Source organism: Rhipicephalus microplus, chromosome 3, assembly GCF_043290135.1.
Source record: "Rhipicephalus microplus isolate Deutch F79 chromosome 3, USDA_Rmic, whole genome shotgun sequence".
NCBI lineage: Eukaryota > Metazoa > Arthropoda > Arachnida > Ixodida > Ixodidae > Rhipicephalus > Rhipicephalus microplus.
The window spans coordinates 11,031,982-11,053,923 of NC_134702.1; the positions used below are offsets into that span (position 1 = coordinate 11,031,982).

Consider the following 21,942-nt stretch of genomic DNA (forward strand, 5'->3'; position numbering starts at 1 on the left):
ATCTATGAAGGCCATGTATAGTGGTTGGCTATATTCTGAGCATTTCTCTATTACCTGATTGATAGTATGAATGTGGTCGATTGTTAGGTAGCCTGTTCGAAATCCTACTTGTTCCTTTGGTTGATTGAAATCTAATGTTTTCTTAACTCTGTTAGCAATTACCTTTGTAAATAGCTTGTATACTAAAGAGAGCAAGCTGATCGGCCTGTAATTCTTCAAGTCCTTGTCATCTCCTTTCTTATGTATTAAGATGATGTTAGCGTTCTTCCAAGACTCTGGTACCCTTCCCGTCAGGAGACACCTCGTAAACAGGGTGGCTAGTTTTTCTAACACAATCTGTCCTCCATCTTTCAGCAGATCTGATGTTACCTGATCCTCACCAGCAGCTTTGCCTCTTTGCATGCTCTCCAAAGCTTTTCTGACTTCTTCTATCATTACTGGTGGGGTGTCATCTGGGTTACTGCTAGTTCTTAGAGTATTAAGGTCGTGGTTGTCCCGGCTACTGTACAGATCTCTGTAAAACTCCTCCGCTATTTTAACTATTCTATCCATATTGGTAGTTATTTTACTTTCTTTGTCCCTTAGTGCATACATCCGATTGGCAATATAGGCCACCCTAAAGTTACATTTACGGTTACAGTTACTGTACATTATAACCTAGAACATTTTCTCTTTTTTTCTTTTACCCTATTGGCTACTAACCTCTTGTTTTAGGCGTTCATGATGTTGGCATATGGTGACACACCATAATCTACATGATACCGTGTGTTTCCATACCCTAAAGAGTGCACCAGTGGCACTTCCAGTTGCCGTTACATGCAGGAGAGGCGCACGACCCGGGAAGAAATGTCATGAATAAAGTCATACTACAGCAAAAATTTGAATGAGAGGGAAACGTTCTGCCTGGCACTGCATTAATTTCGCTGTTTTACCATGTAGTGGTTGGCCCCTGTTGTTGAAAAGCCGGCAACCTATGCCGCGCTACTTTGCGGTTCTTACTATTTTGCTGGAATCCCTATTGCCAGAACCAGAGTTCACAGCGATGTCCCACTCTACCAATTGCATCACATGACATTTCTGCTCGGGTCGTAAGACTCTCCTGCTAGGGACGGTGAGCCGAGTTTTCACCGATGTGCTCTTTAAAGAAAATGCGCCAATGAGGCACGTGACCCGAAAGATAGTCCACCGGTGCGCCATTCATGAGACCAGCCAATGCCTGTAAGCACAATCGCTATGATTTGGCTGCACAATTGCAAACAACACTGCCAGAAAGAAAGCGAGTTATTAAAAGTTTTGAACACAAGATTGCAAGTTCCCCAATGAATAAAATGCGACACTATACTTATGTTCGTGGGAGCCTGACTACACATCAACAAAGTTTTTTTACTATGTTCAAAACATACTGCAGTTCCATTTTAAGCTCTGCCAATAAGAGTAACACCACTCTATGTACAGGCCTGGAGATGATTATCCAGATTTGTATTGTGCCCCAAAATATTGTCCAGGGGCTTTACAGATACCTAAATGTCATGAAAAACAACATTTTCTTCAAAAAGTGACTGTTCAAGGCCTACTGTAGGCTAGAAAAAAAACCACCAGAACCAAAGAAAAACAAAAAGGCCAAAAGACGTGCAGAGTGGCATGGAACATCCATATAAGCATGCATATTATACCAAAATCGTTAAAGTCTCCACAGCACCAAAAACTCAAGGATGTTAGTGAAATGCAAGCCACACAAATGAACATTATCAGTGATTGTGACTGCAACCAATAATATCACATTAATGTGGCCAGAAAACAAACTGTAGGGAAATCAGATTTGACCCAATCCAACAAACAGACCATGCCACATGCTAGCATCAACTACGCCCGACTGTAGATGGGGAAAAAAAAGCTCTATCTCTAGAAAATCACATTAGTTGGGATTTTATTGGCAACTGGACTACGATAATGATAGTAGAAGAAAGCATCTGCACAAAACGTGTACATGTAGTCAAGCATAATTGCCTGAAACCAGGACACTTCTATGTAGCGCTCGGTTAAACCTCCAGTCAGGGGCGGCGCCAGCAGAAAACATGGAAAAGGGAGGGAGCAGTCCTCCTCTTCAAACCGCTGAACCAAAGACAGTCAACAATTAAGTGCAACTTTTCTGCCTTCCCTTCCTCCCTTTACCCGAAGAGATTTTATTGTCCTGATAACCTGAGCCTAACCCCCGGTGAAAATATTCTGACGCCACCCCTGCGACCCTGCCTTGCCTAAACGGCAAAAAAAGTGTAAAAGGTATGTCTAACGCAAGTATGAAAGTCAGCCAAGCCAAACGCAGATTTCTTTTTTAAACAGTTGTTTACCTTTGGCAGCCAATTTTCTGCCCCAGACACCTGATATCGGGGACCCAATTTTCCAGCTCCTTTGTCCTCCTGAATAACACGAATAAGTAGGAAATCTGTTACTACCTTGTTATCACTTCATCAAGTGCGAAAGAGAAAGCTCCAGCAAAAACAGAAAATACTCCTGGGTTAGTAGTGACAAGAGAAGAAAGCTTGCAAAAGGAGAGCATGGTAAACAAGGCACACACACACACCCAGGAAAATTTGACCACCGCATGCAAAGGCATAAGAATCGACAATTATGTACAGCTGCATCACACCAGGGCAGACCGTGACGCTGCAAAATAAGTGTGTGCTACAGTGAAAACGGAAAGATGCTGTGACGACAAAATAAAAAGTAACCATTGAGAAAGGAAACTGTAAGAAAAATATCTTTATTCTTGTTTACTTATTTTGAGCAACAGGTATACAACGGACACATTTTAAAAAAGCTGCATCATTCACTCACAAACCAGAAAAAGTGAGAGTGCCAATCCAAAAAAGTCTCACAACATGTGCCACACTAGTTTTGAAACAAAGACACGGCTGCAACCACTCCGACATGAAAAATCGCCAACTAGTCCAGACACAAGCCATTCTAATTCTAACTTTATTATTAGCCGAGTAATCAATAACCTTTACTAGCAACCACCACCTTTGCATTCAACACAATGAAGGCACAGAGAAAATAATACATATTCAAGGTACAACATGATAGCAGATGCCGACATAAAAAGTAACGCGAGAAAACATTAAAAAATGAAGTTTATAGCTCGTCTTCTCATAAACTGATCCTTAAATACAAAGTAACAATGTATGGGCATGTAATTTGCTTTACCCTTAGTATAAAAGGCCTCCCGCTTTGCCAAGAACACATAATAAAGTACAATGAATCCTCGGAAAAATAGCCTATCTTAAGTTTAAATGTGAATCTAAATAGTATATATATCTCTATTTCAGATTCTATAGCTATCGAAGGTATAAAACTGTGCTTTGTACAAGATGACGAACACATTCTCAAAAGATGACTCTCATACAAAGACTGCATTTTAAATAAAAGTAAATCACGTTATTAAGAAGACAGTGTGCAAAAGCAGCAAACCACCCCTGCCATTTTAGCCCTTTCTCGGTGTCAACTGAAGAGTAAAAAAAAGACTATGCATTGCCTTAAATAAGCAGCTATAACATAACACACAACCCATTGAAAGCCACAGGAACAAATTAATGCCGTAAGAGTAAAAGATAATCTTAGAAATGGTGAAAGAAAATGCTCACGATTGGGGGCAGATCACAACACTAATTTATGTATACAAAGCTGAGAATCTCACAAATGAAGATTAACCATGAACTTTTAGCCCCACCAGCGCACAAGTTGCCATGTACTTCTTCATAGTGAAAGCATAAAAAGTATAAAAATTTCTCAATGATTTTTCCAGAAATATGGCATGCCAGCAGTCATCTTTTCAAAGATAGGCATTCAAGCATCCCATGATAAAGAAAAAGCTATTCCAATGCTGCTAACACTAACATCTTGAATAAAAACTTCAATCATAAGCTGGCTGATGGATACACTCAAAATATACGGCAAGATATTTTTGCACATAAAAACTAGGCCCATTATCATATTAAATTCCAGATTCCAGTAAAGACTATATTTGTTATTGGAAGAAAAAGTGTTTTAAAAGATTATGTTACCTCTCAATAATTTGCACTCAATCCTGCACTGTTCTTCGGAGCTTACCTATCAAAATTACTGTCAATGTAAATCGTAAGACTATGGCATGTTAAATGATTAATGCTATAACAGCCACTAAACACGATCCTGCCCTTAAAGCTGCCACTGAAGCTCTCAAGATAACATAGCAGTTTCAACAGTCTGCAACTAATAAACACACCATGTATTTCTTACAAATTCTGGCGCTAATTTTACCTATTATGATGTAGATTAGAAAAGCCTAACACAAGACAATGCACTTTTGTAGCATGTGAACATACAAAAACAAACAAAAAATACTGTGATAAAAGTGGTAATAATTTTCAAATTTACTAACATGAGAATACTGTAAAAACACATCCTCCATGAAATATCTAAATGTAAAATGAATACATTATAAACAAGTGTACCTTTAAAATAAATAGTGTGAAGTGAGAACACACATCTTTCACCCTTCAAAAGGAAGAAGAAACAGCTAAAAATTCGATGCATGCAGCACCTAAAGCATTAATGCCGACTTTTTAAAAATTGACTCGACTTAGACTTGTCAATGTCAAGAATTTTACTTTATAAATTTACAATTATTCTAGGGTGACTCAATACAAGATTTTACATTTTGAAATGGTCTGCCTTTGCAACACAAATAACTACATACTAGCAAAGTATTAAGAGACAAAAATATTACTCGGAAGATCGAAAATAAGCATTACGCAACAGCTGACTTACATTTATTTGATAAATGATATATGCAGTCATGCATCAGCATGTTTATAGCAGATAAACTGAGGCTGCTAGAATAAGTCATAAAAGTATAAGTGCAAACAGACAGCAAAGCACCATTTACTGTGAGGCAATGTTTCCAGCCACTTCTATGTGGCTTTTTGTGGTATACTTTTCAAACAGTTACAAACACTTTTTCTACGCCTTTTATGATGAAGTAGAGGCATGTCCAACACAAAGCTTTATCAGTCATATAAAAAAAATTGCCCGCAGCTTCCCTCGGGGGAACACCGAGGAGGATGCGGACCATATAATTGGTTAACGGGGTGTTAAAGTGCGACTTACTTGGGTCGATGGCTAAATTGGTTAACGAGGTTGTGAAATGGGGTGTTAAAGTGCGACTTACTTGGGTCGATGGCTAAATTGGTTAACGAGGTTGTGAAATGGGGTGTTAAATTGCGACTTACTTGGGTCGATGGCTAAATTGGTTAACGTGGTTGTAGGAGGGGGTGTTAAATGAGTGAACACGTACACACGTATGCGAAAGGGCGGCGCTGGTCGAAGGGACGTCGATCATTGTGTTTGTGGATTCGTTGGAATTCATTTCACCGCGACCTTGGACGTCGACGCGCCATACAAACCAACCGACGAGCGGCAACTGAGCGAGCGAGCGCCGACCTTGAGTATATATACAGCACGACGGCGCATGCACTGTCAGCTGTTGAATGTTCTCGAAGCGCGACGCCACATGCGCGTCCACTGGAGAATCAGGAGAATTGTAGATGTCGAACGCGGTGTGTAGAGGAGGAAGGGTGCACAGATGGTGGAGGAGTGAAGCGCGCGCGGTGTGTAGAGGAGGAAGGGATGCACAGATGGTGGAAGAGTGGGCGACGGCGCGACGGCGCATGCGCGCGCGTCAGCTGTCGAATGTTTGAGAAGCGGTGCGGACGGCGCGGACGGCGCACTACAAGGCGCGAGTATAAGATGCTTCCGCATCTAAAATTCTGTATTTTACAGTCATATAAAAAATTCTGTAAGATATGGGTGGTTGGCTTTGCAGTGTAAACAATAATAAGTTTACCCTTGTAAAGAAGTTCCAAAAAATCACAGCACAGTGAGCAACAATGAAGAGTACTATAATATGTTTAAAAGCAATAACATGAGTGTCCTCAACTATAGCTTGCTGCACAAAAACATTGCACAGCTTTCTATTGTTACTACCAATCCTTGCTTTTTTTCTTCTTCCAGTTTACCTTTATTCACTCAAAATATTAAATTATGCTTCAAAGTAGATAAACAGAAACTTCCGTCTTAGACAGCAATTGGTTTTCATTTATTTCAAGCACACACGGCCAAACAAAATATGCAGCTGTCCATCAAGAACTGGCATTTAATTAGCTACCTCCGCTGTATAACTACCTCATACTGATTCCATCCAAGTGCTGGATGCTGCAATCATCAAACAGGCTGTATGCACAAATGGGCTATTTAATTAATATACGATGCAGACTGGGACATGCTGATGGGCATAATGTTCAAGCATGACCTATCTTTCTCAGGAGGCAGCTACAACGAGTGCTGCCCGGTTAGGGCAGTTGTGATAGTGTTTGTCCGTTGTACAAGGTAACCATAAACAGCACTGCTGAGAGAAATGCTGGGTATGCAGGGGGTGCAATCACATTCCCAAAATGCCTCACTGAATAATTTCTTACAATGGTGTTCAGCAAAGTATTATTTTAAGCAATTAAAACCCTGAAAGCATTGTAAAAGCTTGCCAGTTTAAAAAAGCTAACAATTATTTTGGTATAAAAAAAACTCAACGTTTCTTTCCCGACAGAGTAATATAAATAGTGCACACTTTGCTGTAACTGCAAAGCTAGAAATTAAGAGATACTTCGCAAATAAGAAAAGTGCTAGTAACACTGCCAATTTTTCAGCAAGTGCTTGGAATGCAAGCCATTGTGTGTCAGAAGCATAAAATGCAGCTGGTGCAACAATATTTTGCAGCCACAAAGCCCAGCACCATTAAAACGCTTAACTTGGGCTCAGTCATCTGCACCTATCTAAATTCACAAGGATAAAAAAATGGAGAGGCATAATAGTAGTGACAAAAGCCACAAATGCTGCTGGCAGCCTGAACTACACCCCATTTTACACATATGCTGTATTTCATACAAAGACACGAGTGCATATGAAGGAACAGCAAAGAGTAAGTGGAAAAATATAAAGTATCATTGCTTCTTTCCCATGGCACCAATGTTCCTTTGCTCTATGCTGTCTCCCCTTATCAAGGGTGTCCAGACTGTGGTAGGGTATGAACAACCAGTAGAGAGAACGTGCTGGAAGTGGCCAAAGCTTGCAGTACTCAAGAAACACAGGCAGAATAAAAGGCCATAAAGAACCAACTGAGAAGCAGCCACAATGAAATATGAGTATCCCGCTCACTTCACGCTTCGCATCTGCTTGCCTAAGCCACACGTAAGTTTCAAAGGCATCACAAGCTCCAGTGCACACTATGTTGCATAGCCAACCATAGCATTTGAACACGCTATAGCAGCTCGCATGAGTGCCTATGTTCAGTACTTGCGCATCACACGCCTCCTTTCCTGGAAGTTCTGCAAAGCTTATGCCTGTAGTGCCCTTTGAGAGATTAAGTTGAATCTCAAGTTCGGCATTAAGAAAGGTGACAAACGCTAGATAACCCGGGGCAAACATATTTGAAGTCAATGAATGTATAACACAAGACCATGCATAAATCAAGGCACTGACTGTGATGGCAGCAGACACGATCCAAGCTTCCTTTTGGGTGAAACAACCACAGCAGTGGCGGCCCTCAACAAAGCAATTTAATACGAGGTTACTATCAATGTTATATTCAGCATACGTGCGGAATACATCTTGACCAGTGAATGTATGCACCTTGTTTTCTTCACCCAAATCCTTGTTCGAAGTCCATTATAGTCGTAGACAACTTTCTGTGACTTGAACAGGAAAGCACCGGAGGAGCACGGGAAGCATGACAATGCTTACAAAGTCTAATCCCACTACTTAGTTGACACATATAAGCTTTAGTTAGGGAAGAAAAAATATGCACTTTTTTGTTTTGTTAAATCAAAAGGTGTTTCACATAGCAAGCTGCTACACCTAAATAGGAATCAATGCAAAATGAACTCAGTACTAACACATGCACATTGCAAAAGCAGACAGATAGAAAGGTGGGCAAGTCAGACAGGATGCATGCTTATTGATTAGCGTAAAATAATGCAAGATGCACGAAACAAAAATATACAGGACAGGCCCATCATGCAAAACTTTACCCTGATAACTCTCTCTACACTGCCACAGAAAGTAGTTTGTGCCATATGAAATCTATAGCTATCCTAATTATCCCTCTCATAGCATTTCAATACACTGCCATCAGTGCTCGCGTCGCCAACCATCAGCAGCAGCGAGCACATGTTGTAAAGCTGCATGGTTGCCATCACGCTGTTGCAGATTTGGTGCTGCTAGCTGATACTCTTCCGGGTGATGTTGGTGGTCTTGCTGCTGCTGCTGCTGCAGTGGATGGTGCTGTCCTGCTTCCAGAAAAGCCCGCACTAGGTGGTCCCCACTCCGGGGATCAAAGTGGGAGATGGCATTGTGTGGCTCAAACCTGGCTACCGCCCCGCTATGTGGAATGTGCGGCCTGTGCAACTGAGCACCCCATTGTGGAGCACTCATCTGCTGAGGTCTCATCAGAGGTGGTGCCACCTGTTGACGAAGGTTGGAACCTCCAACCATTCGCTCTGACTGCGTAGGCGGCTGAGGGAGCCAAAGGGGGTAAGAAGGGTGGGGTGGTACACCATACACTTTGTTCAGAATTCATATGTACAGTGGCAACAATAGCCCCTGTCATCTGGCCTACCCCGCCCCCCCCTCTACTATTCAAGTCACTCAAGATAACAGCACATGCCAATTTAAGTGCCAGTGAAATAGTTCACAGGCTCCATTCATCACGAACACTGTAAAAAATGTGAGTACCACAATAAGGAGAGCCCATGAACAATTAAGGAGAAACACTGCTCTTTCTCATTTTGTTAAAAAGTTTTACCAATTTCTATTGAAGTAGCCGAGATTATGTATATTTGTGCATTGGTATAAAACATGCAATTACTTTCCTAATACAATATATAGCTTTTAAAATGTCAATGCCCTATGTGCTTTTTGGGAGCAAGATTTTCCTCAATTGAATTGATGATTGATTGATTGATTTGTGGGGTTTAACGTCCCAAAACCACCATATGATTATGAGAGACGCCGTAGTGGAGGGCTCCGGAAATTTTGACCACCTGGGGTTCTTTAACGTGCACCCAAATCTGAGTACACGGGCCTCGACATTTCCGCCTCCATCGGAAATGCAGCCGCCGCAGCCGGGATTTGAACCCGGGACCTGCGGGTCAGCAGCCGAGTACCTTAGCCAGTAGACCACCGCGGCGGGGCTTCCTCAAATGAAAGAGTTACTAAGTATAAATCAGCATATCAAAAGTTTTTAGAATGGTAACCGTATGCAATAAAATAAAAGTATGTTCTGAATTAATCTGATCAAAAGTTATGGGATGTTGAACATTTGCGAGTGATTCAATGTACTTTGCTGTAAACATGTTTCCTGCAACTCTTTCTTAATTAAATACACCAATAAATTCTCTGCTTATCTCCTTAAATGCTTCCTACACCCAGGTGCATCATAAACCAGCTACTCTTATTATAAAGCATTGGACAATGGAATGCATCCGCCTAGACTTTGCATGATTCCCTGATGGTGTTGTTACCTATTTTCAAGACGCACTGACGATACAGGCTGAAGCAACCCTCGGCGTGGCACGATGCCAAACTTTGAAAACCACAATATGGTACAAGCACCACTACCAAGACCTGGCACATACATATTGAAGTATTTCCCTTTCTTGCACAGCTCAAACTGATGCAACACCAGACAACACCAGTGGCACTGCTAAATGTGTGTACGGATTGTTCGTTTGCATGTTGACACTAAAGTGTGCAGCCTTCTGCTTCTGTAGCCATCACTGCCTTGCCACTGCTTACAAAGATGCAAGATTTTGAACATATTGCATGTACATAACTGTCATTTTGTTATGTGTACAGAGGAAAAACCAATTTTCTCCTCTGTCTAGTTCTTCCGTATCACAGTGCAGTGCTTGCAGTATACAACATGAAAACTTGACAATACAGAAACCCACTAATGTACCATAGAATGAGAACGCAACCACATTAAAAGGAACCCATACTGCAACATGCAAAAGTCCATGGGCCCATTCAGCAAATAACTCAGAAGTCTATCGTCTACGCATTCTACTTCCACACAAAACAATTTTAACTGCTTTTAATTTTTTTTTGAACTCCACACACTCTTGGGTTATATATTTTAAATATCTAGACCAAGAAGTTTGATACAAGTGGTCAAAGCATAAACAAGCACAAATATTTACATCCCAAACACAAAGTATATCAACCAGCTGGATATAAAACATACAAAATGTTTCTTGCTGATGTTGGCATGTAATGCATATAATATTCTAACAAATACCTGACATAGCACAGATATTTTATGTTGGACGCAACTTTGTTATTAAATTAGATGTGACTGCACAGGTAAGAACTTATTTTCTTTGGATTCTCATTGAGTTTTGTTAGCTTGTGCACCCATGCTTTAGAATATCTCACAAAGGGGGCAAGCATTACTTGGAATCAACATATTTGCTCAGCGCAAGAAAATGAGTAGCTATGGTGTAAATACAGAAGGAAGAGACATGCACAGAAAAGAGTTTTGTGCTCTTTCCTTGATGAATAGTTATGCCATAATTACTCGTTTCCTTGCACTGCGCAAATATGTTGATTCCAAATCACCAACTAGCCCAAGCATCCGTCTTATCAAGCATTACTATTCACACAGAGCTGTACACTTCAAGTGTCAGCAAAGTTATGAGAGTTTACCTTTGCATTGGCCTTTTGATCACTGCTGCCTTGCGTAAGCGAGGGTGCCGGGGCAGCAGCGTGTACAGGTCCATTACCAGCCGAGAAAGCTGGAGCGTTGTTGGCAATTTGCTTGTTGCCTACACTTGCCACTGCGTGCTGAGATTGAACCACATTCTGCTGCTGCTGCTGCTGCTGCTGCTGCTGCAGCCTTGCGTACAGCTGAGTGGTTTCAGCACGGCAGGTTTCAAGTTGTCTCTGAAAAAGCAGCACTCTATTCTAGTACATCTTGTGATACCGCAACAAGCAAGCTGGCACAGAAGCATGCTTGTGCGAAAAGTGATTTGGTTTGAATAATTGAAAATCAAATTTGAATATAGTACTATATTACATATTATAAGAATAAATGAGTATATTTGTCATGACTCAACTAATCACCAGAATATTTTTTTTTATTGACGCAAGACATGTGGTTCAAAGGAAGTGGAAGCAACTTTGAATAGTAGCAGAATTTACTTTCATTAGAATGCAAGCGATAACCTTAAAATATACTACATTCTAAAATTCACTTTACTCAGATCATATAAGCCCACATAACAAGCTTTTAAACTTACCATGAGAAACGAAGGAAGAATAAATGTGAAAGTTATTTGTTCATTCAACCTTGAAGTGAAGCTTCACGGTACAACACTCTACTACTACAGCGAAACCACCTTTATAAAGAGGTCGCGTGCGATTTATTATACCCCTATCCGTTTCTATTAATATTTGTTCAAATATTCAAAGTGTTCAAATATTCAAAGTGCTCAAATATTCACACAAGCCTAATGTTTACTATAACATATGCTTAACTGGTCACATTAATTACACAATTCACACCAAACTGCTGCTACATAAGCACAGAACACTCAAGCAAGCCTTATCTGTTTCTTCTGATAAGCAACATGTATTTTACTTTATGATATCGCAACCACCTTGCCAGGTTTCATAATCGGTAATTGGATCCACACAAAACTGAGGTCCATCCATATGTGCATAATAGATCACATAACAAAACGTACGGAGTCTTATAAGCGGTGCATATGACAATACAGCACACGTTTGAGACTACTAAGTAAATCACCAAACAGATTAACGTGCTCTAACGCTTGGATTTGAACACAGTGGGGCCTCCAGTACAGAAGCCTTATTTTCAAACCAACACAACATATGTGCATGCCTGAAAAAGTAGAACATCTCTAACAAATGACAAACGTACAATCCATCTGAACATTTTCAGCAATGCTAATTGTTTCCTCCAAAATTTATTTTAGAGCGAAAGTTGTTAACTAGTTCACAACAACAATAATTTTGGTGGCATTGTTGGCCGCCGCCACCACCAGTGTCTGCAACAGGTATTGCACACAATGAAAAAAAAAAGGAGGGGGGGGGGGGGGGGGATCGAGCAGGATTTGAACATGGGCACTCAGTGTGGCATTAAGGTATTCCGTACTCTACAAAATTATAATGATTTATGGCATGGTGGGCACCTCACAAATGTACTTGTAGTACTTTTCTCAACAACAGATAGTAGAAAGGCTCTGACTGTGCTGTGTGTTCTGTGCAGGTCTGGTGTTTTTTGAGTGCACGAGCATGATGTGAGGTTTAGAACAAAGATATCCCAGTCAGACCTACCACACAAGACGTATGTAGTAGCCCAAAGACATCTAGCTATCTTTACAAGTATTGCAATTAATGCACTGCCAAACCAAAAACAGAATTGCGAAGAAACTTCTAGGAGGACCGTGCTGCTCTCGTCATTCCTTTTTGCCACACTCTACAAATGAGCAAACTTCAGCAGCTCCTGTATAAGAAACATCCTGGCAGACCTAACATAGCCGTTTTCGTTTTGGCAACATTTATGTCCTGATGTTTTAGTGCAGATGTATCACTTTTTTTTATAAGAAGAGTAATTTTGAGGTACTCGTTTGTCAGTTATGAAATTATACAAAATTTATATTAACTAGTGCATAACAATCTTGTACCAGAATGTACCAGAATCTTATATACATGCACTATAACATGTTTCTTTTTTCAACTACACACTGTTTTGTTCTTGTAACCCAATTTCCTGATTTTGTAATCCTTTTTTTTTTTTACCTGTAGTGTGAACCATTTGTTGTCGTTATAATGCGAGTGCTTGTATTGACCTATCTCCCTAAGCGATGACCTCCCTAGGGGCCCTTACAAGTACCTCCAAAATAAAAAAGAAATAAAGCTTTCATCTTAAATTTGGGAACGGTAAAAGATGAGTGCAGTCGCACATATTCAAAGCATTCTGCGTGCTGCTTACCTGAAGCATCAGATCCAACTGTCCTTCAGTCTTCCTGGCCTGCAGTACCTCTTCCAATTGCCCTACAATCGGGACAAGCATGTTACTACTAGCTCAAACCATGGTGGAACATGTTATAAAAACTTCCTTTCAAGCTACATGCGTGCTAGCCATAAATCCAACTACCATAAGAACAGTGTGAAAAAGACAAGGAAGTGCTTTTTTATGAAAACCTCGCGCTCAATTTTATCTGCTTTTTCATTTTCACTACTGCCCCATTCATTGCTATCACACAAAACTGAACATTTATAATCCCACTGGGATAGATGGCAAAGAAGACTTAACTTCATCTTTTTCTCTTCAGCTGATGGACTCGTTCTTAGAGGGGCCCTGCAACACTCATATAGCATGGCCAGAAAACACTTGCCGATTAGTAGTCAAGGCTCATAAGAAGACTCAGGCCATGCATTATAGTGCAGTATGCAGACTTGAATTTGCAATTCATTTCCAAATCCAGCTAGACATCGATTCCTCCTCTCTTAACCAATGATGCATACACCTAAATTACTGCGTCATATACTCAAAGTCCATGGCCGTTCGCTGATTTGAGCATGGTTATTTGCATCGTTACCATGGAATGCAACCCCATGACTACGCGAGCGCAATTGCACTGAAAGTAGGCTGCAAATTCAAACACAAAAATTAATAGGTACTCAAGGTCACGACGTGTGCTGATGACAACATGCATCTTCTTGCCCCCTTTTCATATTCCTCTCTGCATAGATTTTAGTGTGCTCGCTGGTACAAAAGATGAAGAAAGCACTTGAAGCATGTGACAAAGCCCTGTAACTCCACTCATACTTGACAGATTCTAAAACTTTTCGTGGCAGTGGATTCATGATGCGATAAGGTCTTTTGAGGAAGCAATTATGATTATACAATTACTTTATAGAGTGTCACATGGCCCCTTTAAACACCTTAAATTTTGAGGAAGAATATATGGCCCAAGGAGGTTAAAGTAATATTTGCTAGAGTGAAAGAGGCACACGCCCCTCAGGTGAAGCTGACACCGCCATCTTGCCATAGGCAGAATGTGTGCCCTCCATCATAAATTACCCACTCTTTGTGAGAATATAAGAATATTAATAAAGATAAGGCTGACTAGATTTGAGATGTACGCGATCCTCCGATTGGCGGTTGCTGCAACAATTTGCACACTACACCGCTGGCAAAGTTCTTGCCTGCAACACCTACTTCGAATTGATTTGATTGATATGTTGGGTTTAACGTCCCGAAACCACCATATGATTATGAGAGACACCGTAGTGAAGGGCTCCGGAAATTTCAACCACCTGGGTTCTTTAACGTGCAAATGAATCTGAGCACATGGGCATGCAGCATTTTCGCCTCCATCTAAAATGCAGCCGCCGCAGCTGGAATTCGATCCCGTGACATGCAGGTCAGCAGCCGAGTACCTTAGCCACTAGACCACCGCGGCAGGGCGACACCTACTTCTAAAACTCAGTTCAAGAACAATAAAAAAAAATCATGCTTTCCAGCCAAAACACACAGGGAATTCCGTCACACTGGCTGCTATTAAATTCTTTATTTTATCGAAAAGAATGGGCGGTACCTGAGGCTGCGAGAAGAAAGTGACCATGCTGCCTGCATGTCGCTACCGTATTGCAGTGAAGTATGTCCTCCTTTCTGCAGGCACACATTTTAGCTGACCACGAGATCACTTTTTTATTTTTATCAGTCAGTCAAGAACTTTAATATATGGTCCTGAGGAGTTTAAGCCACCAGGGTGCCCACGTGGGACATCCTAGCAGCCGCTACCGTAGGCGACGCCCGAGTCGGGGCTGGAACGTGGTGGCGTTCCGCCAGTTCTTGGGCCCTCTGGACTGCCTTAAGTTGGTTTCGGAGATTGGGGCTCCTGAGTGCCTCCTCCCAGTCGGACTCACTGGTGAGAGGTCCCTGAGGTAACGCGGGACATTGCCAGAGCATGTGCGCGAGTGAACAGTACACTTCTGTGCAATCTGGGCACTGTGAATTTATGTCTGAGTTATAATGGCTGAGTCGGCCCCGTGATGGGTACGATCTCGTTTGTAACATTCTAAAGGCTACTTCTTGCGCGCGTTCGAGTTTTGAATGGGGTAAAGGGTATCGGCTTCTGTTGTGTCGGTAGTGGGAGGTAATTTCATGGAAGGTGAGTAGTGGGTCATTAAACTGCACGTCTGGGCCCAGCTCTTCGGTGGCTGATTGATCGTCACGGCGGGTCAGTTCTCGTGCTCGATCATGAGCCATTTCGTTGAGGTTGGGTTGTTGTGGGTGAACGTCTTTGCCCATGTGGGCAGGGAACCAAGAGAGGTAGTGCGAGCCCGTATATTTCCGTGTTTGTAAAATGCGGGCTGCTTCTGGAGCGATGTTGCCGGTTTCGTAAGCCCGAATGGCGGCGCGAGAGTCTGTGAAGACATTAGTGAGTGAGGGGTCGGTCATCGCTAAAGCTATAGCAACTTGTTCGGCTATGGCGCTTGTTGATAGCCTAACCGAGGCGGCTGAGCGTAGGGCTCCGTCGCCATCTACTACCGCGAGTGCGAAAGAGGAGGAGTTACCGTATTGCGCTGCGTCGACGAATGCGGTAGAGTTGCGATTCGCGGCGGTACGGTTTAGGATCGCGCGAGCGCGGGCCAGCCGTCTGCCTTTGTTGTGTTGTGGGTGGACATTTCGCGGAAATGGGGTTACCATGTAAGTAGCTCGGACAACTCTGGGGAGGGTTACTGCGCGTTCAAGGCAGGGGTGTGGGGACATGCCGGCCTCGCTTAGAAGTCGGCGGCCTGCCTTGGAGGAGGAGAGGCGGATCACTTGGGCCGTGGTCTGGGCCTCGATCACTTCATCGATGCCGTTGTGCATGCCTAGTTGGTCGAGACGGGAAGTGCTCGTGTTTTGAGGCAAACCAAGGACTTGTTTAATGCTTTTGCGCATGAGTGTGTTTAGTTTCGTCTTTTCTACCTTCGTCCAGTTGTGGGCAGAGGCGACGTAATTGATGTGACTCATTAGGAACGCGTGGTATATGCGCAGAAGGTTGGCCTCTCCAAGGCCTCGTCTACGACCCGAGACTCGCTGAATGAGTCGGAGCATGTTCTCGGTTTTAGCTGTGATATGTTTAATTGTTCTTGCATGACAGCCAGTGGCCTCGACGAGGAGGCCGAGAATGCGTATGGAGTCCACGCGGGGTATTCGCTGCCCATCTTTGGCGTGTAGCGCTATGGGTAGATCACCTAAGGGTGTTAAGTTACGAACGCCTTGGCGAGATTGCCGGTACAGTAGCAACTCTGATTTTGTGGGCGACAAACGAAGTCCAGTGTTTTTTAAGTAGGCTTCTGTGGTATTGAGAGCAGTTTGAAGGGCTCGCTCCAACTCCGCCAATGAGCCTCCCGGGCACCAGATGGTGATGTCATCTGCGTATATAGCATGGTTTATGTTTGGGATCTCGCGGAGTTTGTCAGATAGTCCCTTCATTACTATGTTAAAAAGGAGTGGAGAAATGACTGCCCCTTGTGGTGTCCCGTTGGAACCTAATGTGTAAGTGTCGGATGTAAGTTGCGATAAATGCAGCTGAGCTTTTCGATTTTGCAGAAAAGAACGAATGTACGCCTGGAATCTTTTACCGAGACCAAGGCTGGCAATGGATTCCAGTATAAAGCGGTGTGAGACGCTGTCGAATGCTTTAGTGAGGTCTAGGGCGAGAATGCCACGAACATCTCTCGTTTTTGAGTCGAAGATCTGTTTCTTTAGTAATAGCATGACGTCTTGTGTTGAAAGGTGCGGACGGAACCCGACCATGTTGAACGGAAAGAGTTCGTGATCCTCTATGTAGCGCGATACACGATTTAGGATGACATGTTCAGCTGCTTTTCCTATGCATGAGGTTAGGGAAATCGGGCGTAGATTGTCGAAGTTGAGTGGTTTACCTGGCTTTGAGAGAAGGATTACCGTGGCCGTGCGCCATTGTTCAGGTACCTGGCCAGTTTCCCACATGTAATTAATGTCTTTTGTGAGTAGTGTGATGGCTTGGTCGTCTAAATTTTTTATTTTTATCAATTTATTTTTATGCCGACAGCAGCATTACCCGCCATTTTCCCTTATTTTCGGCACAACTGAAACCAGGTATTGCTGGGAAACATAACCCTTTAGGCTGCAAACTTGGCGGCACAGCAGACGACCACCTATAATTACTTTCAATAATTTAAAGTTTCCTGCATCCCAATTTTTGTATGTTTCCTTAATTTGAAAATCCACTTAATTCAAAAAATTTTCACAGCTGCAGTGACTAAACTAACGAGGTTTTACTGAACATCAAAAATAAAAAAAAACCTTGGTGGTAACAGATGTGCAAGGCAATTGGTTCTAATAATGAGGTCATTCAATGATTACTTAGCATAGCATTGACATTACCTATGAGTATAAAAAGCTGCGACTCACTTGCTAACTTTGCCTTGGAGTCCCTCTCCTGCTGAAGTAGAGTGACATGGTTGGCCAACTCGTTGTCGACTTTCTCTTTCTCCTGATGAAGGGTGTCAAAGCTGGTCTTGAGATTTTTGAACTCCTCTGCTTGGGAAGCCTTTAGGTAAGGATTAAACAGCAAAACAGTTCTGAATACAGCTCCATAACAATTTTTTGTAACACAATTTCAATCGTACCACTCATTTGTGGCACAGCACAGCTCTGCACAGAAATTGAAGACCAGCACCGCCAGTGCATTAATTATAGAAGTTTGTCTACGATGTTTCAAGACAATTTCGCATATTGTAATCTCACCCTGCCTAAAAGCTTGCTTTTAACCAAAGGCCCATCATTACACACATTGGCACCACGCCATTGTCAACAAAGAGGTTATCAACCTGTAGCTGGAAAGAAAGTAAGAATGACATTATACTAAACTAAAAACATGCAAAGCGCACAAACAGATTGGGTTAAGCAGTAAACGACACCCCACACCCCAAAAAAAGAGCTAAGACAGCGCTTTCTATGGGCAAAAATTCACAGGTATACTTTGCCTTGCACTCGGGCCACACGAGAACCACGATCTTCGAGGATGTTTCCAGGAGTTTCAAGAAACCTGCTAAAATAGTTTTACGCACTGTCCATTTGCAGTCTGTAAAGTTACCATACTTATTAGTGATAAAACTTGAGTGCTTTTGTAGAGCCTCGTCCTATTACGTTCCTCTGCAGTAAATCCCAGTAAATACCAAAACTTGACGCAGAAAGTGGGGTGACAAAATGAAGATACGGTTGCGTGCTTCATGTATTGCAATAGATGGATGTAGCAGTGATTCAAGGCTTTGCTCACGTAAGGCAACAACTGAATTGGCATCTGTCCACTTGAACAAAGATTATAAAACCACAGTACACATTATACTAATGATAGGGGAATAAGTTTCACCAATCTGTTCAAGCAGAATGTTGCTTTGAGCTAGCTGGTCAGAATTGAGGAAAACTTCCTTAACCCTTTCCCGACTATTGGAGAGAATAGTCTTCAAGAAATTTTCTGACAAAATGATTGCCGACTAAATTCATCCTCAACGAAAATTGAACCCACACGGAACAAACTAAGGCCATACTAGTCATGCCATTTTTTGGGCATGTTGATAAACAGAACTTAACGACATATTGGGCGCTAACAGACAGGGACATGAGAGAGACGACAACACACTGTGCTGCCACTCTGCTCCTACTTCCCGGAAGCGGCCATCCAACAGACGGGAAGTAGGAGCAGAGTGGCAGTAGTGCCTTATCTGCACAAAACTGCTCATAATCTGAAGAAAATAGCTAGTCGAGTGAACATCACAGAAGTGTTCTCAGCACTGCAAAAGCTTGGCAGGATAAGTCGCTTGACGGATCCGAACCGCAGGCAAGCTGTTGGGTGCGCCAAGAACCATCACAACCATTTTGTGGATTGTGTACAAGGGGTTCTTTAGAAGCTTCCACTGACACGTGATAATATATGTATTGGTCAGACGAGTAGATGCCTTAACGATCGTCTTCACGAGCACAAGCTAAATGTTAAAAACGAGAATAATTACGGCCATTTGTCAGTAGATTGCTTGGAATGTGGTTGTGCACCTATGTACAAATCCTGCATTGTAATGGCGAAACAAAACAAAGATAAAGACGTCCGAAAGATAATTGAAACTGATGCTATCTCTCGCAATAGCGACACGTGTGTGAGCGCACCGTCAGTGGACCTTTTAGATCGGAAGAGGGCTTTTCTACTTGGATAGTGGATAGACTGGTGGCGCCACTGTGCACAGATATATTAGGTTGGCGTTTCCTGAAAATAAAATTTGTTGAATTTAGCACATTGTGTTGTCTCTCTCGTGTCCTTGTCTGTTAGCGCTCAATAGTATGTCGTCAACTATACTAGTCATACTTTTTTCTTGATGCTGGATGGCCAGCTTCCCATATTGGGACATTTGTATCTCTGCCTTAATTTTCTTGCCGTGCATTGCCAAGTTGTCTTTTTCTTAGCATTAAGTGAAATAAAGGAACCACACAAATTTAAAAGAATGGTGCAGTTTCATTCATAGAAGAAAAGCTCTACACATTGAGCAAAAAAAAACTATAATTTTAGCATGCTTTTCTTGTATAACTTTCGGTTGTAAAAGGACTAAATGAACAAGAACACGGAAACACAGGCAGGGCGAGCCCTTTTATTTGTGCTGCTGTCTCTTCACTCAGTTCAGGCCAAAAAAAGATTTCTATCTCATCATTAGATCAATGTTATCAGTGGTTTGGAGAAAAGGCAAGCATATGGCTACCTTGCAAGCCCTAAACAAGCCATATTTGGTTTGCTGAATCTCAAATTTCAGTGTGGGATAGAACCAGCAAAGTTCATGTATTAAGTGGCGCATGCAAAGTGGTGTTCATCCCTCCTCAAGTTCTCATTTCAATGTGACTGTTGAGAAGTTTTCAAGCACGGGCATATGATAGGCCAGGAATTTGTTAAGTAGAAAGTGCAGCATAAAATTGCTTTGTTAAAAAAACACAAATATCTGTAAATAAAAAATATATCAAACTAAGAATTTCATTAAGCTAACATTTGTTACATCATGGCTTGATTGTATACTGGATTTTTGTTAGCACAAAGAACAATTCCTACAGAACAAACTTTCTGATGAACATCTATTGAGGGACAATGAGCAAAATTTTGAAGGCTCCCAGATAATGAAACATCTTTTCTATCCAAAATATACAAGCAAATCTCAGTTTCCAATGCAGTAAATAAGCACAGATTTTTTTCTAATACATAAGAGACTTTCCCCAATACGGCTGGGACAATGTATTATCCTACATTACAGCTTCCTTTGCTCCCAGTCCAATAATAATACTCAACACATAATTATGATCACATGAAGGCAGCAGTCTACAGTGTCTTGCGTCAGTGGGTATCGTCTTCTCATCAGAGCCCTAGGATTCCTTAACTTTTTACTTCGTACGTCCCAGTATCGTTGGTCCCCAAACTACCCTGTATTTGTTCTATGCATTACATGAACTGCCCAATTTGAATATTTAACAGCAATTGAAGCATCAGATTCATTAGTGATCTGTACTTTATAGTGTGTATATTTGTCTCTTAAAAGTACAGATTCATATTCAATTTCACTACCTACAACCCTAAGTTTCAGCCCTACATGTACAGTGAAAAAAATGCATAATCCACCAGTACAATAACACATCATTAAATGTCATAGCAGCATCAAAATCATATGGTATGGCTTGGTATGCGGCTAAATCTGAGTTCGACACACTGAAGCTTCACAAGCGGACAATTATGCATGTTTCACCCAATTCACAACACAGTGATAGCAGCACACACACACCCAGTACACCACTCACTCAAGCACCACACCGCAGACAAAGTCTGCTCAGACTTACTGCATTTTGCGTGTCATTGTGAGTGGAATTTTTTGAGGTAGCATTCTGAAGGAGAAAATTGAAGCCACACTTTTTATTGCCACCGCCCAAGTTCTCACACAACTCGATCACATATTTAACGCCCTCAGCTTAAACTAGCCAAAGCACAAGCGATGCGTTTTAGTGATGACACCAGATTTGTATTTTCCGACAAGGATGATCACATAGATCTGCAAAAAGCTGGGTAGAAATTCTCACCTGGGATTTGTCATATACATGCATAGATTTCTGAGATAATTGTATCATGCAAAACAATTTGCAGCATACTAGTTGAACAGAGAGTTAGCTATTCAAGTAGACGATTTGTTGATTTACTTCCCAATGCCACAGAGAATAGTTGCCATCCAGTAAGCACACAGAGGTATTTAAGACTGGGCTACACATAAACCGATTCAAGTGGTGTAGAATGGATAAAGTGGTGGCTCTTGCGTTACATGTAACACAAAAATTTCAGTGGAACCAGTCTAACAAATCCTCGAGATACCAGCAAAAAGACACTACACGACTACATCTCTTATGTCACTGAAGGTAAGTGTTAACATGCACATCTGTCTAAGGAGGGCCAACTGGCCTGGCAGGCAGCCCACCATTAATGCAGAGACAGCCATAACCTACACACTAGGCTTAAGCAAATAGCAAATTTTAGGTTTGAAGCAAATTCGAAGGGAATAGTGATTTGGTCAAATAATTTTAAATTGAATTCAAACAGTATATATCACTTATAAAAAAAATTGAGCATATTTTCCATCACCCAACTAAGCTGCCCAATATTTTTCTAGAATTGAAACAAGGCATGTGCAAATATAGGGAATTCTTTTTGGTTCAAGAGGAGTGGAAGAAACTTTGAATAGTAGCAGGATTTGACTTTCAATAGAATGCAAGTG

The 21,942-nt window shown here is 41.8% G+C and overlaps 1 protein-coding gene across 5 annotated transcripts in view; it reads right to left on the reverse strand.

Moving 5' to 3' along the window:
• LOC119182453 (uncharacterized) overlaps positions 1-21,942 on the reverse strand; it is a 66,339-nt gene that overhangs the window by 20,283 nt on the left and 24,114 nt on the right. For 3 of the 5 annotated variants that reach the window (XM_075888881.1, XM_075888883.1, XM_075888880.1), the window contains exons 6-10: positions 21,020-21,064; positions 17,567-17,705; positions 13,103-13,164; positions 10,792-11,028; positions 2,349-2,417 (exon numbers count right to left, since the gene is read on the reverse strand). In XM_075888881.1, coding sequence (XP_075744996.1) covers positions 2,349-2,417; positions 10,792-11,028; positions 13,103-13,164; positions 17,567-17,705; positions 21,020-21,064 — 552 coding nt within the window. The remainder of the gene's footprint in view (positions 1-2,348; positions 2,418-10,791; positions 11,029-13,102; positions 13,165-17,566; positions 17,706-21,019; positions 21,065-21,942) is intronic. The other 2 variants (XM_075888882.1, XM_037433371.2) reach the window with 2 other exon arrangements.